This window comes from Gadus morhua, chromosome 14 (assembly GCF_902167405.1).
Source record: "Gadus morhua chromosome 14, gadMor3.0, whole genome shotgun sequence".
Taxonomy (NCBI): domain Eukaryota; kingdom Metazoa; phylum Chordata; class Actinopteri; order Gadiformes; family Gadidae; genus Gadus; species Gadus morhua.
The window spans coordinates 1583317-1595816 of NC_044061.1; the positions used below are offsets into that span (position 1 = coordinate 1583317).

Here is a 12500-nt window from a genome sequence, read left to right on the forward strand (position 1 = left end):
GTTTTATTCAGGCAGTTTAGGAACGCACAGACACACACACACACACACACACACACACACACACACACACACACACACACACACACACACACACACAAATGCACCTAACTACACCCAAAACACACTCACATTGTACAGACACACACTTGCACACACACATACGTACACTTAAACACACACCCACACACATACACACATACACACGCAAACACATAGACACACACACACACACGCACACAGACACACACACACACACACACACACGCACGCGCGCACGCACGCACGCGCGTGTGCGCACACACACACACAGGGAGTGAAGGAGACAGAAATAGAGAGCGAAGACAGATTGCAGCAGCCCACCCAGGAGAGTGTAACTACACAGCCTGTATAATCTCTCAAAATCCAGCCTCACTTCTTCGCTCTCCCGGGGGGACAGCGGATTCATCGTGTCTTTGAGTCATTATTTAAGGAGAATACATCGGGTGTTTAGTGTTTATTCATCCAGTCTGGATTTGAAAGGCCTGTAACCCACGGCAGCGATGGCTTATTTCCAAATATTATATTTTTGGCCGCATGAATCGGAGAACGTGTGCGTTTGTGTCGTTAAACCGCACGACGAAGCAAACAGGCCTTCCAACTCCCGCTCTGGTCCCTGTCTGTTGCTAGGGACAGCAAGCTGGCCATGTTGCTGAGGGAGTCGCTAGGCAACATGAACTGCCGGACCACTATGATCGCTCACATCTCTGCGTCGCCGAGGGACTTCTCCGAGACGCTCTTCACCGTCCAGATCGCCTCCCGCGTCCTGCGGCTGAAGAAGAGGAAGACCAAGGTCACCGTGGTGAGTCTACAACGCCCTCCGAGTGTCATGCGACTGCTCCGAGTGTCATGTGACCGCTCCGAATGTCATGTGACTGCTCCGAGTGTCATGTGACCGCTCCGAGTGTCATGTGACCCTCCGAGTGTCATGTGACCACTCTGTGTTGTCATGTGACCGCTCTGTGTCATGTAACTACTCCGTGTCATGTGACCGCTCCGTGTGTCATGTGACCGCTTTGTTTACTGCTCTGTGTCATGTGACCACTCTGTGTTGTCATGTGACCGCTCTGTGTGTCATGTGACCGCTCGGTGTCATGCAACTGCTCCGATGGTCATGTGACCGCTCCGTGTTGTCATGTGACCCTGAATGAATAGTTACTATGTTCAATGAGTTTATTGGCTTATTTACAATAAATATCAGCCATTAACTAACTTTAATTGATGCAGTAAGCATTATTAAATAATGTAGGGGTTAGGGTGAGAGTTGGGGTAAGTGGGTTAGGTTAAATAATGGATTCATTTATACAAGTAGTAATCCTTAGTTCATTGTCAGTTAACGTTTATAGCTGGATTAACAACTAAAGTTAATTAATGAGACATGGATGGTAGGTTGAGGGATCTTTCTGAAGACAGCCTGCAGGCAGACATCGGGTGATAAACCCACAACCCTCTGGTGGAGGTGGACCCCCCCACCCCCCCACCCCCCACCAGGCCAGCCTGATTAAACGCTGCAGGAACCCAGCACCCAGCAGCAGATGTTCTGAACCTCGTCAGTGTTCTCTGAAGAGCTGAGACCCAGATCCATCAGCAGAAATATGATTTACGACCTCTCCCACTGCTCTCTCTCTCTCTCTCTCTCTCTCTCTCTCTCTCTCTCTCTCCCTCTCCCTCTCCCTCTCCCTCTCCCTCTCTCTCTCTCTCTCCCTCTCCCTCTCCCTCTCCCTCTCCCTCCCCCTCCCCCCTCTCCCTCTCCCTCTCTCCCCCCCAGCAGTACACCTCCAGCTCTTCGGGGGGGGACAGCTCTTGTGAGGAGGGACGCATGCGGCGCCCCACCCACCTGCGGCCCTTCCATCATCGCGGTGACGCCCCGGGGGGCCTGCTGCGATTGGCCGGCGACCCGGACCCCGAGTACTCCAGCAGCGAGCAGTCGTGCGACACGGTGATCTACGTGGGGCCGGACGGCGCCGCCGTGTCCGACCGCGAGCTCACCGACAACGAGGGACCGCCCGCCTGCGTGCCCATCGTCCCGGCGATGCTGCGCGGCAAAGGGGCGGAGCCGCCGCCAGCCACGCCCCCCGCCCCCCAGGGCCAGGGCGCGACCGCCGGGGGCCAGAGCACGGTGAGGTCTCCTAGGTTACGCTCACTGGTCAGTCAGTTGGCGGTGGCTTCACCCTGTGTGCGACACACTCAGTCAGGGTACTGCAGGGGGATATTGCAAATGAGAATTAGTTCAGTAAATATCATACAGTAGGGTGTTATTATTTCCAGAATAGTGTTGCTTTGGGATCTGATATAATTACTGTCTATCAAGGGCTCTTGAACCCTGTGTATTTGTCATCATTTGACGTCGGTGCTTTGATCCAGAGCACCGTGAGTCCAGAGGAAGTCATTAACGGCAGTGCGGAGAGGAAAGAGTTATCATTTTACAAATAACTGATTCTATCATCATGACTCTTCCATTTTTCTTTGAACATGCGTTTCCGTAAGAACTTGCAGAACTCTTACGTAACTGCCTCATGATGTCCTTGTTAAGAAGCCAATTCAGAGAGTGTGAAAAGTGAAGAGGATCAAACACAAAGAGCAGGATGTGAAAATGTACAAAATCAAGAGTTGTGAAGTAGACAGCGATGAAAAGAGAGGGTTTAATAAGCCGGCTTTGCTTTAACAAAGCAACGCCCACTTTCTAAAAGGAGACAGCAGACTACCTCAGGACGTGTGTTTGTGTGCGTGTGAAGAGCGTATTCTACCAGCGTTGATGACTCCTGCAGCTGCTCTAGACGCACGAGGCCCTCAGATGTCTGCGCGGGCCTGTCTGGACACGCAGTGTTGTGACAGCGGTCGACTCTGCTGTGATCTCTCTGCCGACAGGCCCAGTCCCAGTGTGAGGCCCACCCGTCCCCCCAGTGCCTGCTGGGCCAGCCGCTGGCCCCCGTCCCAGAGGAAGGGGCCGAGTGTCTGAAGTGCAACACCTTCGCTGAGCTGCAGGAGCGACTGGACTGCATCGACGGCAGCGAGGAGGTACAGGAAGACCAGAGACGTCTGACGAGGACACGTCCACGTGACAGCCTCCATGTGAAGCGTGGAGGCTGGAAACAGAGCTGCAGGGGGAACGAGGAGTGGGAGGGGCCATGTTCACAAGAAGAGATCAGGCGAATCCTACGGTAGTTTTTTAGATGTGTGACGTTACAAACACTCTGATGCTAAACGAGCATTCCTTCCGTCTTTCTTTCTTTCGTTAAATCCCTCGAGGTGGCCAAGTTCCCGTTTGAGGAGGTTCCACCGACCGCCCAGCAGGACCAGCAGGACCCAGAGGCCGCCGCCCCCCTGCTCCTGGAGTCCGCTGATCCCGGTTCTGCTCCCGGTTCTGCTCCCGGCTCTGCTCCCGGCTCTGCTCCCGGTTCTGCTCCCGGTTCTGTTCCTGCCCCGGACATGGGATCACAAGGTTAGGTGACCCTTTATCTTCTACTTTAACTTAAGAGAGTTTCTACTTTAAGGTTAGATACCAAACACCTGCTTGATTTCAGGGATTCAAACCGTCTGCATTCCCTGAACTCCCTTAAATCCACACTGCATTGTTAAGATGAAACCAAGCCCGGTTTGGACATTCAGAGCTTTGATGAGGGTTTGGGATTAACAAACCTGCTGATGAACACCACCGTATCTTCTGATCCTCTCATGACTACATTGCGCGCCGTACTTTCTCCTGTGTGACAACGTGAAGGTCTTCTAACCCGTCCTCCCGCTCTGCAGCCGCGTCGGGTCCCAGAGCCGCCGAGCCCCCCCCCCTCCTCCTCCCCCCCCCCAGAGGCGCTCGGGGGGGGGAGGAGCCACGACCAGCAGCTGCAGGAGATCCGTGACGTGGTGGAGGAGGCGGAGCTAGCCCACACCATGATCCACAGCCTGGCCCACGGCTCTGGATCCTCATTGGCCAGCGGGGCCAGGAGCATGACAGGAAGTAGTTCCACCGCCTTCGACCCCCTGCAGAGGACCAAGGGCTCCGGCCTCCACGACAGGTGAGAACCGGACCGGACCGGTTTGACCCGGGCTGCTAGAACGTTCTGCTGGAACCTCGGCTCTGGATGAACTCTGAACTCTGGAAAGGTTTTACTAAGTTAGGTCGTGCAGGCCTCGGAACTGTTACCGACATTTTCTAAATCAGATTTATTTATAATGAAATAATATTAACAATCATTTAAATATGACCTATCACGATTCGTCAATTGCAAAGGAAAAAAATCCTAGTTTGGATTCATATGTAGTTAACTGTGCAGCCCTAGCCTCAGCAGAGCGGTATGTAATGTGTACATCAGTATCGTAGGGTTCCTACATGTGGGGAGGCTGACGGATGTTTGTTGTCTGACAGCCGGGAGTCGCTGGCCGGCGGCGTGGGGGAGAGTAAGCCACGCCCCCTGGGATCACCACGCCTCGGCATCGCCAGCCTGACCAAGACGTCAGAGTACAGGTCTGCCATGTTGTTTATCTCTGGGTGGAGGAGGGGCAAGCTAAGACTGCGTTCTATATTATTCTGAGAGATGGGTATTCATTAAACAAGCCCTCCCCTTTCCTCCCCCTGTCTCTCCTCCCCCCTCTCCCCCTCAGACCTCCCTCCTCCCCCTCCCAGAGGTGTAAGGTCTACACCCAGAAAGGTGTGATCCCCGGGACCCCGCCCCTCTCCTCCCACTCCCTGGCTCAGGACGGCCAGTCGACGGAGGCAGTGACCCCGCCAGAGGGTACGGCCGCGTGTTGATGGCGTGTGTTGTTAGCGTGTGTTGTTAGCGTGTGTTCCCCCCCCAGACCGTACGACCGCGTGTTGAAGGTGTGTGTTGTTAGGGTGTGTTAGTGTGTGTTGTTAGCATGTGTTGTTAGCATGTGTTCCCCCCCCAGACCGTACGACCGCGTGTTGAAGGTGTGTGTTGTTAGCGTGTGTTGTTAGCGTGTGTTGTTAGCGTGTGTTGTTAGCATGTGTTCCCCCCCCAGACCGTACGACCGCGTGTTGAAGGTGTGTGTTGTTAGCGTGTGTTGTTAGCATGTGTTCCCCCCCCAGACCGTACGACCGCGCGTTGAAGGTGTGTGTTGTTAGCGTGTGTTGTTAGCGTGTGTTGTTAGCGTGTGTTGTTAGCGTGTGTTCCCCCCCCAGACCGTACGACCGCGTGTTGTTAGCCTGTGTCGATAGCGTGTGTTGAAGGTGTGTGTGCTCACCAACCTCAAGCTGTCCTTGTTTTGCTCATCTATTTGTGGCCTTGATTGTGGCTGTTTCTCATTTTCATCCGCCGCTGTTGCTAATTAGTTTTCTGCTCACAGTTGGCGCTAAAATCATTAACAAATCGGTTGCAATTTATAAGCGTCCCCAAACAATAGTGAGACTGTTCTGGTCTCCAACCACTTCCCTCTGGTGGGTTGCGCCAGTTTTTCTCCATTTTTAATTATTATTTTTAGCTTCTTTGGCATCTGCTGTGCTTTCTCCTGCTAATCCCCTTTGTTCCCTCCGCATCACAGTGGTTAACTAACACTTTCCAGTGTGAAGTTTCCCTGTTATTCATTTCGTCTCAGCATCGTTCATACAGCCGGTGTCCTGATGTTAAGGATTAAAGTATTGCCCATATTTCCCTGCAGTCCAAACAGTCGATGCATCCGATTTCTGGCCGCAGGAAACCAAGTCGTCCTCCTGGGGAGATGTGATCCTTTACCTGAGGGTGTGACAGAAGGAGGGAGGCTACCGTATCCCCACGCCCTCGCGTTACCCTCCGTCATACAGGGAACATACAGACAGTAAACGCTACAGATGTTCCCATACAATTTTTCGCTTCCCGATACCAATTCCGATTCCTGAAATTGAGTATCTGCCGATACGAGTACATACCGATACAGCATCTAGCATTGTACCTGCTCACAGCACTGGTTCTTATTGAAGTGTTATTGAACGATGACAGCATTGTGAAGTTGGTTCACCCACTGTAATAGCACATTTGTATTCTTGAAGTCAAGCGTGAGCATCCATGTTTTTCCGACTTGGCAGCTCGAACGCACGTAGGACCTCCGACCGTTAACGAACGCAGCATAACACCGCAGTGCTTGTGATGTTCTCTGCCTGTGAAGTAAATAAGTCATGTGATGGTATCGGCTCGGTGCATGGACTCACCGATACCCGGTACTGCATTAGAGGCCGTATCGGAGGAACTACTCTGGTGAGCGCCTACAGCCTGACCTCCCTGTTGGTCCTGCAGACAGCGTGGCGGCCGACAGCGGTCGCTCCTCGACCGACTCTGCCCTGTCCCGGGCGTCGCCGGTGGGGATGAGCCTCCAGGTCCAGGAGCCGGCGGCGGGGGGACGCCGTCTGTCCGCCAGCCACGGCTCGGCCGAGACGCTGTGCGACGAGGAGGTTCCTCAGATCCCTCTGGACGCGCTCCGGGACGGTGAGGAGAACCTCTTACTGCACGATCAGTTACAGCGAGAGAAAGAAATAAAGAACCAATCCTTGATGATAAGTTACTCTGTAATCCGTTACTATAAGGGTACGGTCGTTACTATTAATAACACGAGTTAACTCAGAAATAAGCTTTAGCTTGTAGTATTAGCCTAGAGGCTAGTTTAAGGGAACCACCCTAAGCTAAAAAAAACTAAACTACACTACAGTACGAAAACCTCACCCAATAAATAACGTACAATGAACACCTGAGTTAACATCCTCACCACGAGGAAGCGATTACTCGACACATTAGCTAACTGTTAATTCACTGTTCGTTAATGCTTATCACCGTAGTAACTAACGTTAAGGAATGGTTGATTCCAGTCCCCTCATTGTAACGAGTTCCCCCCCAGGCCTCGCCGGGACCCTGTCCCCCCTGGGGCAGCTCTCCCTGGGGGAGGACGAGTTGCTGTTCACCCCGGGGGAGGTGTCCCGGGACGCCGTGGGGAGGCCGGGCGGCCGGCCCCCCAGCATGGTGAGCTTCACCAGCGAGGTCTGCCCGGGGGCGCTGCCCGTCAGCATCATCGGCAGCCTGGGGGGGGAGACCGCCCACCTGGAACATTATGGAGGGCCCGCTGTCAGCGCGCCCAGGGCCGGGGTGACGGAGGTGGTCGCCATGGCGGAGGTCAGTCGCTTTTGAATTACGCCCTAAGACAAATACTTCACGGAGCTGTCCGGGGCGGGACCACATCGAGGGGCCGGTGATTTAACGCAGCTGGCCGCCATCGGTCTCCGGCCGTACTCCGCCGCCCGGGGAAATTGGAAAAAGAAAAACGTTGGCAGGAAATATGCCCCCTGCCGTCACTCGACATTGAGATGTCCAGCATTTTAAATCAGTCTGAACAATTAACCCATCCCGTCCCAGGGAGCAGTCCTGTTGGTGCAGCTGACAGGATGTACTCCCTCAGACTGCCTCCCTGGGGTTCAGTACGTTTGAACATGTATTCAGAGAATGACATTTAGGCCCCTTCCCCTTGTTTTGAAGGGGTAAGGGGAAGGGGGAAGGGGGAAGGGGGAAGGGGGTAGGGGTAGGGGTAGGGGTAGGGGAAGAATTTGGATTGGGCCTAAGGCCCAATCCAAATTCTTCCCCTTCCCCCTTCAAAACAAGGGGGAGGGGTAAGGGGTAGAAATGGAATTGGGCCTAATTCTGCTCCTATTAAGATTCTAATAATGTGTTAGTATTATAAAAACATTTAAAAGCATTGCATAGCTGTTTGGCTGAATGGCAGTAAACGCCATCCCGTGGTCGGCCATTGAACCCCAGCCCCTCAGACCCCCCCTGTGTTCCCGTGGCGTGCTGCAGGTGGCCATGGCCAAGCTGCGGCTGGAGGGGGAGGCCCTCACCACGGTGACGCCCAGCTGGGCCTCCTCCATCTCCTCCTGGCTCAGTGACCTGAGCGTGGGCAGCGAGGCCGAGACGTCCCTGCACAGCTTCAGCCAGACCCACAGCCAGGAGGGGGAGGCCCTGGCGGACCCGGACCCCGTCCAGAGCCTGTGCTCCAGAGCGGGGGCCCCTGGAGAGCTCATCCCCCAGGGCCCGGCTGGAGCCCAGCGGAGAGGAGGGGAGGGGGAGAGGCTGCTGTCTGAGGGCGGGGGCGAGAGAGGAACCCTGACGAGGGAGAGGCTGAAGACCCTGCCCCACTCTGGGGGTAAGGCCGGCGTGCTGTCCCTGGGCAGGCCCGGTTCCTTCTCCCCTCTCAGGACCGTCATCAGCGTCCACCCGTGTCTGGCCGTCAAGCCCATGATGATCCAGGAACCCACCATCCTGTCCTCGCAGATGAGGACCGGCTTCCACAAAGACCTCGTCAAAGCGGGCCCCGGCCCTGGCCCAGGGCCACCTAGCGGCCGTCTGCAGTGAGATGAACTTTGAGGACCCCTGGCTGAAGCGCGGGAGGGACGGGATGCGGTCAGAGGAGATGGTGTGCAGCGCGAGGGCAGAGACGAAGCGGGCGGACGAGGTCCCCGTCTCCTCCCCCAGGCGGGGGTTGGACGGCTGTGAGAAGACGGCCGCTGTCCTCCAAGGAGACGGTCTGTACAGCCCCGACGTCCACCGCACCGCCAGCCTGCCGCGGGGCTGGCACCGCCTCAACCGCCACGACGGCCTGGAGACCGGCGGGGACCACCGCCACCTGGGCGTGACCACGTCGACGCCCTGCAGCCCGCAGGCCACGCTGGACCGGAGGGGCTACAGGGCGGGGTTCTTCTCCCACAAGAAGGGGGGGGTCCCCCCGCCGCCCCCGGTGCGGAAGTCCAGCCTGGACCAGCGCAACCGGGCGGCCGGCTCCCCCCTCAGCCCGCTCCACCAGCCCAGCCACGGGCTCTCCTTCCTGGGCGGCAGCGTCGCGGACGACCTGGGTCTCTCCGGGGGTTGGCCAAACAACGCGGCGATGGCCAAACAACGCGGCCCGAGCGCCGACAGCAGCCGTCTGTTCAGCGCTAAGCTGGAGCAGCTGGCTAACAGGACCAACTCGCTGGGCAGGGCCCACGGCCACCACGGCGGGACCCCCCAGTACGACTGCTTCTCCCTGGAGAGGGGCGGCAGTCTGAAGGGAGGAGGAGGAGGAGCGAGGGGGGACAGCACCATGCCCCGTAGCGGGCGCAGCCTCTCCCGGGCCGGCTCCGTCTCTACTCCACAAGGACACGGCGGCGGCGGCGGCGGCTCCTGCTTCGTCTCCGTCCCGGGGACCTGCAGCGCTCCGCAGTCTCCGGCGAAGGGCGGCGGCCAGTCCAAGATCTCCGCCGTCAGTAAGCTGCTGATGGCCAGCGGCCCCAAGGCCAGGAGCTTATCGTCCTCCAGCACCAAGACCCTCAGCATCTCCACCAAGTCCCTCCCCCAGGCCTTCAACCGCAGCGCCAGCCCGCCGGCCAGCGCCAAGGTACGGCAGCTCCCTCCGCCTCATCGATGAGCTGTTTCTCCAGTCTCCTCATTACTCTGTGTTGTGTTGCATGACACCAATCAAACAGAAGGGCTTGGCCACCAGAGGCCTGACCACCGCCACTCAACGCTGCCTGGCTGTGTGTGTGTGTGACTCTCGTAAGAACCCTGTAAGCGTTGATCCGTCGATGCGTGGCTCTAACCCCTGCCCCCCCCCCCCAGGCCCAGGCCCCAGTGGCACCGGCTCCCGTGCAGCAGCAGACCCCCCCCTCCGGGTCCTGGTCCACCCAGTCTCTGAGCCGCAGCCGGGGCGGCAGCCTGGCCACCAAGCTGCCGCTCAGAGCCGTCAACGGCCGCATCTCGGAGCTGCTCCAGGGCAGCGCCGGCGCCCGCGCCCGCGGCCACGCCCCGGCGGGGGGCCCCGAGGCCGGGGAGGAGAAGGGACCCGGGGCCGCGGGGTGAGTTGGAGGAACACGACCCGCCACGGCTCGGTTCAATGAGGCGTTGGTCAATGAGTACGGCTCAACGCTGGACCGCTCTGTTGTACGTTATCCTAGTGCTGCCGGAGACCCTGGTGGAGCGGCAGCCGCCGGAGCAGGAGCAGCGAGTGGGGCCGCAGGGGGAGCAGCGGTCCTCCAGGCGGAGGAGAAGCCCGCCGTGGTCCAGACGCTCCCCTCTCCCTACAGTAAGATCACGGCTCCCAGGAAGGCCCAGCGCTGCAGCAGCGGCCACGCCAGCGACAACAGGTACTGACGATGAGGGGCTCCGAGAGACAGGTACTGACGATGAGGGGCTCCGAGAGACAGGTACTGACGATGAGGGGCTCCGAGAGACAGGTACTGACGATGAGGGGCTCCGAGAGACAGGTACTGACGATGAGGGGCTCCGAGAGACAGGTACTGACGATGAGGGGCTCCGAGAGACTGCCCCAGGAAGGCCTCGCTGCACCACCATCTCACCCTGTCCCATCGTCCCCTCCACAGCAGCGTGCTGAGCGGCGAGCTGCCCCCGGCCATGGGCAAGACGGCGCTGTTCTACCACAGCGGGGGCAGCAGCGGCTACGAGAGCATGCTGAGGGACAGCAGCGAGAACACGGGCAGCACCTCCTCCGCCCAGGACTCGGTCAGCGAGCACAGCTCCGCCTCCTCCCGGCGGAGCTCCAAGACCAGCAAGAAGAGCCGCAGCAGCACAGGTGAGGAGAACCCCTCAGAGAGGGTGAGGCCAGGTGAGGAGAACCCCTCAGAGAGGCTACAGCACAGGTGAGGAGAACCCCTCAGAGAGGCTACAGCACAGGTGAGGAGAACCCCTCAGAGAGGCTACAGCACAGGTGAGGAGAACCCCTCAGAGAGGGTGAGGCCAGGTGAGGAGAACCCCTCAGAGAGGGTGAGGCCAGGTGAGGAGAACCCCTCAGAGAGGGTGAGGCCAGGTGAGGAGAACCCCTCAGAGAGGGTGAGGCCAGGTGAGGAGAACCCCTCAGAGTCAGAGAGGGTGAAGCCCAGAGGTCCTGGGTTCGATCCCCGGTCAGATGTTCCCCCTCGGAGGGGCTGCAGGAGACCCAAGGTCCTGGGTTCGGCTCCTCAATGACCTGGGTTGGGTTTCACTGTTTCATGGTAACAGTGAATATTGTCTTTCCTAGAACACAGTGGAGAGTGATGGGTTCACGTGATAAAAAAAATAAAGTCAAAGTCATTTCATAATTCATCATCATAAATATATGGCCTGCCAAATCCTTTGAGACGGTAACTGTGATTAATGACAATACAAATACAGTGGTTTGTTCCCTTGAGAATAAGGCCATTAAGACACAAACAGCCTTTTTGATATTAATAAGAAAAAGTAACCAGTGGAAACCGACAAAAAACCAAAACAAACAAATAAATGATGAGAAGAGAATGTCAGGAGGAGAGGTGTGGACGAGTGTGATTCCCACCCTCAGAGGAGGGATCCCAGAGACACGGCCCATTGAAGAACCCATTAACAAGGATGAGATGCAAATGAGGAGGAGGAGGAGGATGGAGGGGCGAAGGTACTGTAAAGCAAGGTGACCCCGAGCAGCCGACTGTTCAACAGAGAGGAGCCTCTATACGCGACAGAGGGCTGCTGCTCAGACACGCTGATGGAATTCATTCTGGGATGGAATCAGCTCTCCCTTCCGTTTGTTTTTGGTGTATAAAATGATTTGAGTGGAAGATGGTGTATTACAATAGCGTGGCTGGCTGGATAATGTACCTACAACCAATCACATGGCTCAGCTCCAGCTTCAGGTGTCCGCCACCAGCACTGGTTCACCGGTGAGCACTAGCTATGGCTAATCTCTCTTACCAACCCAACTGCCTCCGGGTTCTACCTCATGTGTGTGCTAGCGCATGCCGCTGTAGCTAGGACAACAGCCAGGGTATAGGATCATACTGCAGCAGATGTTTGGCTCCCGTTCAGCAGAATCAGAATCCTTTAATCACCCGGTCGTTCTCTGCGTCACGTCTGATCTCGTTCAAACGACTCTCAGACAGGACTCACCGAGCAGCGAGACGTTGAGGAAGGCATTTTAAAGACTTCAGAAAGGAAGGAAGGAGGAGGAATCTTATGTGTGAAAGAGGAACCGAAAATAGGAAAGAGGGATGGGGTAGAGCGATGGAGAGAGGGAGGGTACACATTCCCACCTCCCCAAAGTGTGTGTGTGGGACTGTGGACTGAGCGATGTGGGAATCATTCCTCTCTCACATCACTGTCAGGATGAATTGTTGGATATTTCCTGTCCTATTCCCTTTATTACTTCAGTCCTTCGCCGGCTCTCTCTGTGTGTTCCTCTGCTCCCACCAACTCATTAAGTCTCTCGCTCCTCTCTCTCTTTTGTACTCTGTAATAAAATACTAATGGTTAAATGTGGATGTGACCTTTAAGAGCTGCACGGAAAACCAGGAGACTTGAAAACACTTTCAAAATCTCTTTCAAGCCCTCTCTCTCTCTCTCTCTCTCACATCTCCCTCTCTCTCTCTCTCTCTCTCTCTCTCTCTCTCTCTCTCTCTCTCTCTCTCTCTCTCTCTCTCTCTCTCTCTCTCTCTCACATCTCCATCTCTCTCTCTCTCTCTCTCTCTCTCTCTCTCTCTCTCTCTCTCTCTCTCT

General features: G+C 56.5%; 1 protein-coding gene across 1 annotated transcript in view; it reads left to right on the forward strand.

Moving 5' to 3' along the window:
* Window positions 1-613: 613 nt before the first annotated feature.
* The window catches only part of LOC115558879 (kinesin-like protein KIF26B), a gene marked incomplete at its 5' end in the record, with an annotated part of 17755 nt that continues 5868 nt past the window's right edge, over window positions 614-12500 (forward strand). The window contains 16 exons of the mRNA XM_030377410.1: window positions 614-838; window positions 1805-2155; window positions 2905-3054; window positions 3286-3478; window positions 3787-3790; window positions 3861-4049; window positions 4400-4498; window positions 4636-4766; window positions 5174-5176; window positions 6261-6449; window positions 6856-7127; window positions 7806-8234; window positions 8335-9378; window positions 9600-9835; window positions 9935-10123; window positions 10361-10569. Coding sequence (XP_030233270.1) covers window positions 614-838; window positions 1805-2155; window positions 2905-3054; window positions 3286-3478; window positions 3787-3790; window positions 3861-4049; window positions 4400-4498; window positions 4636-4766; window positions 5174-5176; window positions 6261-6449; window positions 6856-7127; window positions 7806-8234; window positions 8335-9378; window positions 9600-9835; window positions 9935-10123; window positions 10361-10569 — 3913 coding nt within the window. The remainder of the gene's footprint in view (window positions 839-1804; window positions 2156-2904; window positions 3055-3285; window positions 3479-3786; window positions 3791-3860; window positions 4050-4399; window positions 4499-4635; window positions 4767-5173; window positions 5177-6260; window positions 6450-6855; window positions 7128-7805; window positions 8235-8334; window positions 9379-9599; window positions 9836-9934; window positions 10124-10360; window positions 10570-12500) is intronic.